The sequence below is a fragment of the Olea europaea genome, chromosome 19, assembly GCF_002742605.1.
Source record: "Olea europaea var. sylvestris chromosome 19, O_europaea_v1, whole genome shotgun sequence".
NCBI classification, from domain to species: Eukaryota; Viridiplantae; Streptophyta; class Magnoliopsida; order Lamiales; family Oleaceae; genus Olea; species Olea europaea.
In genome coordinates, this window is record NC_036255.1 from 10,210,012 (window position 1) to 10,219,740 (window position 9,729).

At 33.8% G+C, this 9,729-nt stretch overlaps 2 protein-coding genes across 4 annotated transcripts; both read left to right on the plus strand.

Annotated features, from left to right (window-relative positions):
- Nucleotides 1-131: 131 nt before the first annotated feature.
- On the plus strand, nucleotides 132-6,469 carry LOC111368775 (FAM10 family protein At4g22670-like). 3 transcript variants are annotated; one of them, XM_022990214.1, is made up of 10 exons: nucleotides 132-441; nucleotides 1,483-1,525; nucleotides 2,277-2,364; nucleotides 2,466-2,546; nucleotides 2,656-2,720; nucleotides 3,194-3,331; nucleotides 3,562-3,639; nucleotides 3,722-3,967; nucleotides 4,162-4,219; nucleotides 6,076-6,469. In XM_022990214.1, exons 3-10 carry the CDS (start codon nucleotides 2,277-2,279, stop codon nucleotides 6,165-6,167), a joined length of 846 nt encoding a protein of 281 aa, XP_022845982.1. In that variant the 5' UTR covers nucleotides 132-441; nucleotides 1,483-1,525; the 3' UTR covers nucleotides 6,168-6,469. The 3 variants fall into 3 exon arrangements, with proteins under 3 accessions (XP_022845982.1, XP_022845980.1, XP_022845983.1); XM_022990212.1 differs by having other exon boundaries at nucleotides 134-441; nucleotides 3,523-3,639; XM_022990215.1 differs by lacking the exon at nucleotides 6,076-6,469 and adding an exon at nucleotides 5,220-5,780 and having other exon boundaries at nucleotides 134-441; nucleotides 3,523-3,639.
- Nucleotides 6,470-7,776: 1,307 nt separating this feature from the next.
- Nucleotides 7,777-9,729, plus strand: LOC111368334. The gene is made up of 4 exons (XM_022989564.1): nucleotides 7,777-7,786; nucleotides 7,851-7,918; nucleotides 7,979-8,057; nucleotides 9,044-9,729. The coding sequence occupies exons 1-4, from the start codon at nucleotides 7,777-7,779 to the stop codon at nucleotides 9,727-9,729; spliced, it is 843 nt and encodes a 280-aa protein (XP_022845332.1).

The following is a 9,729-nucleotide window of genomic DNA, read 5'->3' on the forward strand; positions in this document are numbered from 1 at the left end:
ACAAAAAAGGAAAAAGAAAAATCCGTCCCTGTAAGTAACAATTTTGTTCAAGTAGCCTTTTTTTTTTTAGTGATTGTTCGACGGAACCCCTTGTAATGTTGAATATATAATAGGTAACGGGAGTCCAAGGAAATCGGTCCCGTCCCCGGAAATGAGTCTATAAGCGACGATAAGTGGGTCAGTAATTAGTTCAACACATCAAACTCTGTTACCGTCTTTTCAGAACAAATCATAACGGAAAATAATCCATATCATTTGCTTACTGTAAAACCTTCACATTCTCCAAAATTTCTTCCCCCATATCACGATACTATTCAATGCAAAAATAAAGTTTGGAGAGAGTTCGACTGCTGGAACGATTCATTGCAAAGTGCGAGGCCGACCCGACAATCCTCTCCGATCGTTTTCTGTATTTCTTCCGTGATTAATCTAGTAGTAAAGGTTCTCGTAAATACGTGTATATGAATGTTTAATTTTGTATGCATTCATGTACTAGTGTATATACTATGGGTACGTGGATATCAATTGGTGTATGTTTTTAGTCACCACGCTTTATACATACATACACAAACGCATTATTACACCCATAATCAAGAATTCAGATATAACCAAAAGGCCCAAAAATTGATGTCAGTTCTAATGAGGGTGGAATGTGCATTGCGACGATCTGTCGAGTAAATGTTGTGCTCTTGATATGAATTCTCTCTCTCTCTCTCTCTCTCTCTCTCTCTCTCTCTCTCTCTCTCTCTTCTTCTTCTTCTTCTTCTTCTTCTTCTTCAGGAACCGGGAAGACTATCGATATATTATAGAGTTAATGTTGTGCTATGTCAAATTGTTCTCTGTTTTAGAGAGCGTAGTGGGCATTGCGATCATTTAAGAAGTTGGTTTTGATATAATTTTTTGTATTCAATCTTGGAGGTATGGATAACTTCAGAGTTGATTTTGTGGTTTTGTTATGAATTCCATCTTCTTGTTTTCTTTTGTTATGTTCAGTTTTGGAGGGAAGACTATAGATAACTTATAGAGTTGATTTCCTGCTTTTGATGTGAAATTCATATAATTTAAGTGCGTGTAATGGGCATTGCAATAGTTGCTTTTGATATGAATTTTGTAATCTTGTGTTTTTCCCCTCCTTCAGTCTTGGAGGTAAGATAATGCATAATTTGTAGAGTTGCTGTGGTTTTGATATGAATTTTTTTCATCTCACTTTCTTTTGCTATTTTTGGGTCTTGGAGTTAAGACTGCATAATTTTTAGAGTTGATGCTGTGGTTTTTATATGAATATTGTAATCTTGGTTTTTTTGTTACTTTTCAGTCTTGGAGGTAAGATTATCTATAATTTGTGGTTTTGATTTGAATTTTGTATTTTTGTTTTATTTTGTTATTTTAAATCTTAGAGAGAAGATTAAACACAAACTATAGAGTTGATGTTGTGCTTTTGATATGAATTTTGTATCCCTGATTTCTTTTATTATTTTTCAGACTTGGAGGAAAGATTCCGAAATCTGCTTGGGATATTGAAGAGGTATATATTTTTTCTGCATCTCTGAATTATAATTTTCTCATATATATTTTCATCAGTTTGGATGATCATTCACATGGAATACGAATCACAACAAATACATGAAATTTAAAATTTAAAATTTACTATATATGAGAGAGGGTTTTGTTTTCTTTAAACACGAGATCTTTGAGCTCCATAAATAGGAAAATTTCTGTATACTTTGTACTGTGCCACTGGCTGGAGAAATCAAGAAACTAAGCCCTTGTTTGAGCCTCATTTTTGTCAAAAAATGCATTTTTGAATAGTGTATTGATGGGAAACGTGTGGTTAAAAAATAAAGAAAAGTTTTGAATTTGCATGTAATATTATTTTATTGAAAAAATGTGTAGTTGAAGTGGGGTCAAATCACTGTTGAAGAATGAATTTTGATGAAAAAATTAGGGATCAAACAATGGCTAATATGGTTTTAGGTTTGAGGTTCATGGTTCGTGGTTTGAGGAGTCACATTGAAATGTGAGTTTGAGTTTCTATGTTAGGGTATGGAGAGCACGGATGCCTCGTTGGGTGGATGAGACTTATGAGAATATGGATGGCATTAAGGATGAGCCTTGACTTGGTCAATATAGCAGAAGAAAAAGAACCTGAGATAGTAGGATTTGATATTGAATCCACGAAATGGTCTAAGAATTTCATACTTCCTTTTTTGATCTGACTGGCATTTTGTTTGTCCTATTCCAAAGTGAGATGAAGTTTTAGGAATTGAATTTTGTAGATGGGAGATCCCTCCGATGACATTACTGACAAAGACAGGAAAGCTTCTCAACAGTCTAAGATTCAAGCTATGGAAGCAATATCTGAAGGTAATACGTATGTACCTCCGTACATGTATATTTCTAAGAATAATGTTAGCTATGTATGCTGTTTTATATATTATGTACAAAAATGCCTTTTTGTTGTTCAGATAAGCTTGATGAAGCAATTAAGCATCTTACTATTGCAATTCTGCTTGATCCTAAATCTGCTAACATTCATGCAACTAGAGGTAAATCTCAAACTTTTTACAAATATTATAAATTGTGAAGGTTTAAATTGTAATTCAATAGCTCTTCTTTTGCACATTAAATGTTTATTTGCGGTTTGATTACTTGCAGCTAGTGTGTATATCAAAATGAAGAAACCAACTGCTGCTATTAGAGATGCCATTGAAGCTCTGGAGGTCAGCCATATATTCCATTTGCTTTCTAGCGAATATACTATTTTCTTCATGCCATTGAAATTAGCATGTTCATGCTTGCTAAAATCTGTGTGCATATGCACATGAAAGATTAGCATGTTCATGCATAAGTTATGAAATGCATTTCTGTTTCCACGCTCCATTTTACTATCTAGACATGAGTAGCAAAAGCATTAAATTAGAGCATGGACTATATACAACCTACATTGGTAACATACTCGGCACTAACTGCATTGCTTGCGTGTCAAGTCTAACAGCATTTTCTGCACGTAATGCTAATATATGGGCTGTTACACTGAAAGCAACTAAAATCCACAGAAATTTTCTGGAATCTCAATTTCTTTTTGTTAGGATGATTTTTATGTTACATAGGACAGTATTAATGTATTATACTATTATGTATTACTTCGCATTTCTTGCATAGTAACTCATACATATCAAAATGCCAATCACAGATCAATCCAGATTCTGGTAAAGGGTACAAATTCCATGGCATGGCACGAGCTATGTTTGGACAATGTGAAGAGGGCCAAGAGGTTGCTAAGGATCTTCATGTGACCTTAAAGCTGGACTATGATGAAGAAATCAATGTGGTACTTGAGAATTTTGGCCTTTACATATTGAGTTGCAACATGCACTTGTTGCATATTTTCCCTGCCTTAGACTAAAGAATTGTTGCTTGTGAGTTGTGACTATTCTTAAGTCTAAAAGAAATATTAAATGGTGGAATTTTCTCCCCTCGTCAATAAACATTCGTTTATTGTGATATGATTCTCGGTAAAAGGTTGATTTTGATGCACATAAATTTGAGGAACACCATCAGAGATATGAAAGGCTTCGCAAAGAGCAAGAGTACAGTAAAATTGAGCATAAGCGAGTACAAGACCGATTTAAGGCTCAGGTAAACTGCCTTTTCCCAGTTCTTTGTTACTGTATGATATCTATATATGGACTCTAAATTCCTCTTATAAATTCTGTTGTAGGCTGCACATCTAAAGGCTAAGAAGCAAGAGCAGTCTTCATCTAGTGGAAATCAGGGAGGCATGCCAGGGGGAATCTGGGGATTCCCTGGTGGAATGCCTGGAGGATTCCCTGGTGGAGTGCCTGGAGGCTTTCATGATAGGGGACCTGGAGGCTTTTCTAGTGGTATGCTGGGAGGTTTTCCAAGGAGTGTGTCTGGTTGGATTCCCGGAAATATCGACTACAACAAAATACTGAAAATACTGAATGTAATTATCATCCTATCTTTTGCTGAGTTTGTTCAAATAACCAGATAATCTGGATCATGCCTTCTGCAGCTCTGCTGATAATATCCCTTCCTGCTTCAGTATTATGTCATAGCTGTTCAGCAGAACATATTCATGGTTATTGTTGCACTTGTCAGTTGGAAAATAATTGCTCTTTTTTGCTTTTAATTGGGTAGGACCCTGAAATGATGGTAGCATTCAAAGATCGAGAAGTAATGGCTGCTCTTCAAGATGGTACATGAATTCACCCTCAAATTTATGTGTGTGCTCATGTATATATATTTATTCTACTGGAGAATGTTTTCCTTCCTCACTTATGATCACTTCATAAGATTTAGTAGCTTCATCGAATGATTTACCATGAAATATAAAACCCATAGAGTAAATATTCATACTCACATATATCTAGTTCTTTTGTTGTTCATCATGAAACTTTCTTGTGTATGTGTTCCTACCATTTCAAGTACTGTAATTGTATTTCATTGTAGAGTTTTCATATTCTCAAAATTAAAGATAGTTATATAAATAGGAGCTAATACAAATATAGAAATAAATATGATTAAAAACGAGGAAAAGCAGTTATCAGTGATAGTCAGATGTTTTTATCTGTTTTTATGTGTTGACTTTCATGAATGATTAATCTGCGTAGATAGTTGTGAATTTCAGTAACAGCTAAAGAAAAGTTTACAGTTGAACTTACCCAAAAATTGCTAAGTAGGGAAAACGAAGTAGTTTAACTTATGTTATTGATGATGATTATATAGTGTCTTTGTTCATAGGGTTGCTCTCCCCTTGTTCTTTCATGTTGTGTTTTTTCAATCTTACCATCCATGACTAATCTAGCACCCGCCTCCTAAGACCTTCATAAAAATTTTGTGATGGTGAATATGATAATTATTTGATACATTCAACTTTATTTAATTGAATAAGATAATTATTTAATTCTATCACAGGTTCAATATTCAAAAGCAAAGTTTTAAAAGGTGCAAGATGTGAAGGCGACTTTTATTCTATTTTAATATTCTAGACCAATAAATAAATAAAATAATGTATACTTTGAAAATTTATAAAAATTTCATACATATTTGGATTGCCTCTGTTTATTTGTGAATTTCACGGTTTGGTTTTCTTCTTGTTCTTGTTTTATTTAATCCCCTGCATAACATCGTTTAGAATTTCTGGCCCTTAGTAGGGCATTGACATAAGTTTGAAACTAAGAGTTATAATGATCTAGTTTGCAGCAAAAGATAAGCCTCTCTGGGAAAAAGGAAACAATATACCTGGGAAGCTACTCAACTGATGGACGATGGAAAGTTTCAGCATTTCATAAATCTTTTAGTGCCTCAACCTCAAATAGGTCACACAGGTTCCCAATCATACTTTCTATTTGCCAACCCTTTCAACGTTACAATTTGAGGCATCTAATTGTATTCGAGATTCATGCAAGCATCCACACTCCTAAGCCTTTCAGGTCAACCAATGGGGTGGTTGTCTCGTAGTTAACTAACACGCTTGTCCCACCTATTATGACTTCATAACTGAATATTACTTAAAGCTTCCGCCACTGTAATTTCTCTTCCTTAACATCTCGTCCCTTTATGCATCTATTAGCTAAGTTCTGATCTGAGCATTATTTGTCACACTATGACTCAATGGGTGGATAAGTTGAAGAACCCAAAGATTCCTTGCCTTGCCTATGCGGTTGAGAAGATGGAGCAAGGTAAGTTAATGGGGGTAGCTGAGACTTCTTTTCAATAGTTGAAGAAGTTTTCTCCTAAAAGCTTGCTCTAGTGGAAGTTGGAAATTTGATATGGATAAACTAACATAATTATGGGTAGTCAGTGTAAGCTACTTTTGTTTAGACTGTCATTTTACGATGATATTCAAGATTATTGTTGCGTCTCAATTTGTCTATAAGCATTAAGCTGGTCTCTGATCAGATTTATGTTTTGTTGGATGTTGGCATTTTTGTATTGAACTGTTTAATTTGGGGAAGAATGTCGCAGTTTTTCACTTAATGAAATATCTTATGTCGTCAAGAAAGACTAGTGCTGTTCTTACTATTTCTGATTTTGCTGATTATTTTGCAGTAGCGAAGAACCCCGCTAGTCTCACAAAGCATCGAGCAAATCCCAAGGTGGCTCCAGTTATTGCGAAAATATTTGGACCAAGCAAACTTTAAGTTTTTAACGTGAACGGGAGGGTCAACTTCGAGAGTCAAAATGTGATTACCTTTGTTATGCTTAGAGAGACTGTTCGGTCTTACCTATTTGTACAGCAGATGTTATACAGTTGATAATTGACAAACTAGAGTAACGTGATATAAATTTGTAAATCTTGAGCTTACCCACAAGGCTAAATATTGTTGGGAATTCTAGCACCGAGTGCTTCACTTTTACATGGTAGAATTAAGACTTAATTGACCATTTGGTCTAGAGGAGTTTTGTGCGTAATCTTGCATTTGTTTGAAAGAAAATTAAACAACGTGGCTTAGTTATGATAACTTTTAAGTATACACTTTCTTCGTTCCTTGTTATATTTCAAAATAAGATAATTGTATATTCCCTTCATCCCATAAAGATAGTTTTTTTTTTTTTTTTCCCCAAATTACATATCACTTTGCTTGTTGAACATATAATTAATATCTTAATTTTTACAGACGCGAGGGTTCCTATACGTGGTGAATATCCTTTTCCATCATATTGCTCCAGGAAAGACTTGTTCACGTAACATGCTGTATACATTCTCCCTCATAAAGAGCAGAAGTATAACTTGTCCATTTTCAAACCTGATATATAACGGGAATGTAAAGATATGTACTCTTTCTGATGGGAAATTTTGGACACGTGAATAAAATGAAATATGCGGGAGAGACATAATTTTGTGCACTTCTGTCATGTTATGAGCTTGTTAGTTGTTTGAAATTCTATCTTTTTCCTTTATTTTTTTCTGTTTCGCAAATTTTCACTTTGTTGGGCACCCTAGAGCTCCATATAGCATGTTTGGAGTGGAATCCCTGAAACTCAAACCAGATCAAATATCACTACTAAAAGGGGCTTCACCGACAGAATATCCATCGATGAAGCTTGTTTTTGGGTGAGAAATGACTAGTTCCGAGGATAGACGCAGTCGAAAAGTCGTTTGTGATACTCCAATCGGTGTCGCCGAGCTTTTTTAGTAATGCATTGTGTATTGGCCAATCTGACTCGGAGTTCATAAAGTTTATAAGATAGTTAAACATTCAGTAGAAGCCAACAATGTTCATGTGGCATCTTTTTCATTACCAGATAAATTACCTACGATTCCTATCTTATTATCTTTTATATTAACTAGAAAAAATTGTCAATGGACTCAAAAATAATGTTAATAAAACAAAATCATATCGTCCATATTTCACAAAAACATTGTCACTGTCAACTTTTAGTGTGTAACAAAAATCTGTAGAGGTCTAAACAAGAATAATGTTGCCAAGTACAATAAGAAAATAAAAATCCTATGATGATGATGTAAAACCAATTATTTGTGGCCCATGTAATATTAAAGAATTAATTAAAGGTGATTAATATTACTAAAATCCTATTGGCCCAATTGAGAAATGGTAATTTTATAATTGTCTACTTTGATGGAAAGTGGGGAGTTTTATGGCACATATGAGGTTGCCTCTCTCTGCCTATAAATGTGAATGAAACCCATCAATTAATTCATTCAATAAAAGAGAGAGAAAATGAGAGAACGGTTTCTTTAATTTAACAGTTTATTATTTTGCAGATCTAAAATTCTCAATTATTGCCATGGAACAAGGTATGTTTCTTGATCAATTAAATTCATATGTGAAAATTATGAATTCTAAAGATCTTGTTATTAGGGTTTAATGTCTTACATGTGGTATCAGAGCCCGGTTATGGAATTTATGATTTTTCTTTAAAGATTATGGTTTTCTACTTATAGATCTTTAATTTTTATTATAAATTTATGAATGAAATATGAAATCAGATTCAAGATCTAGATTCTGTACTGTCTATTTTACCAGAATTAAATCTGCTATTAGGAGTTTCTGTTGAAATTAATCGCTGTTATATGCATATGGCAGTTCATTGCGTATTTAAATTCTGGTTCTTCATGGTTCTTTTTCATAATTCTGTGAAGTGGTTGAAAAGGGCATAAAAAAATTAATTAATTAAATGTGTGTCAAAATGATCCAGTACACGCCACTATATCAATTGACTTTGTTTCAATTGTTTATTCCAATTCCCAAGAATGTCAGAATTATGGTGTGATATATGGGGAATTGTGTACGGTAATTGCAGAAAGAAATTTTTTGAAACTTTGGAATATATATGCTAGGTAATTAACGTTGGATTCAGACATTGACCCCAAATTTCAAGATTGATAATTATGTATTTTGGGTCATTAAATGAGGCTTGATGAATTTGCTATCGTCCTGTTCACACACACACACACACATATTCTACCGTTATGCTAATAGTCAAAGGATGGATTTATTATGCATTTTGATAGTAGATGATGACATGTAATACTTGAATAAACAGGATAATAATTTAAAAATATTAAATGATAAATATTTTATTTATGTACTTAATGTTTGATTAATGTTGTTTGTTAGTCACCAAAGTGGCCAAACATTATGGTATTTTGAACGCTAAATTACATAATTTATTTATCAATTACTCTTGATAGTTTGATGCTTGTAAATGAAAATGACTTTATTATTGGTGTCAAGAGTATATTGACATTCAAAGATTATAAAATTATTATGGATCGCCCAAAGGTTGATCAGTTAATTTTATTAATCTTGAACATGATCGTTGTTAATTGATTTACTTGGTCGGATGTGTTTTGTATATCTAAAGATATCATACATGTTTGATTAGAGTATGTTTAATTACCAATTAAGTGAAATTTAATTAACATCATTATATTTATTATGATGGTATAACGTAATATCATCCAAAGGAGAATTACGCTATACATTTATTGTTATCTGAATTTGAAATTAAGACTCAAAGTATTAATGTTAGATCATTTTATATTTTGCAGTATCTGTTCCCGTTTCTCTGCATTCGCATGCTTCATCTGTACCACTGTTCAACGGGCTAAATTTCTCTGACTGGTGTGAACAAGTTCAGTTCAACTTAGGTGTTTTGGACTTGGACTTGGCACTTCAAGTTGAGAAACCTACTGATCTTACTGATGAGAGCATTGCTGATGAAAAATCTGTCCATAAAGCTTGGGAAAGGTCAAACAGATTAAGCTTAATGTTTATGTGGATGACCTTAGCAAAGAATATCAAGTCTACTATCCCTAAAACTGAGAATGCTAAGGAATATATGAAGTTTGTGGAAGAACGTTCCCAAACAGCTGACAAATCACTTGCTGGCACACTAATGAGTACCTTAACCACCATGAAATTTGATGGTTCTCGTACCATGCATGAGCATGTTACTGAAATGAGTAACATTGCAGTAAGACTTAAGACTCTTGGGATGACTGTGGATGAGAACTTTCTGGTAAAATTTATCATCAACTCTTTGCCTCCCGAGTACGGTCCATTCCATATGAACTATAATACCTTAAAGGATAAATGGAATGTGAATGAATTGCATAGTATGCTCGTGCAAGAGGAGACAAGGCTTAAGAATCAAGGAACTCATTCTGTTCATCTCGTAAGTCATCAAGGAGCTGGAAAGAAATATAAGAAAAGATCTGGAAATGGCATTAAGTAA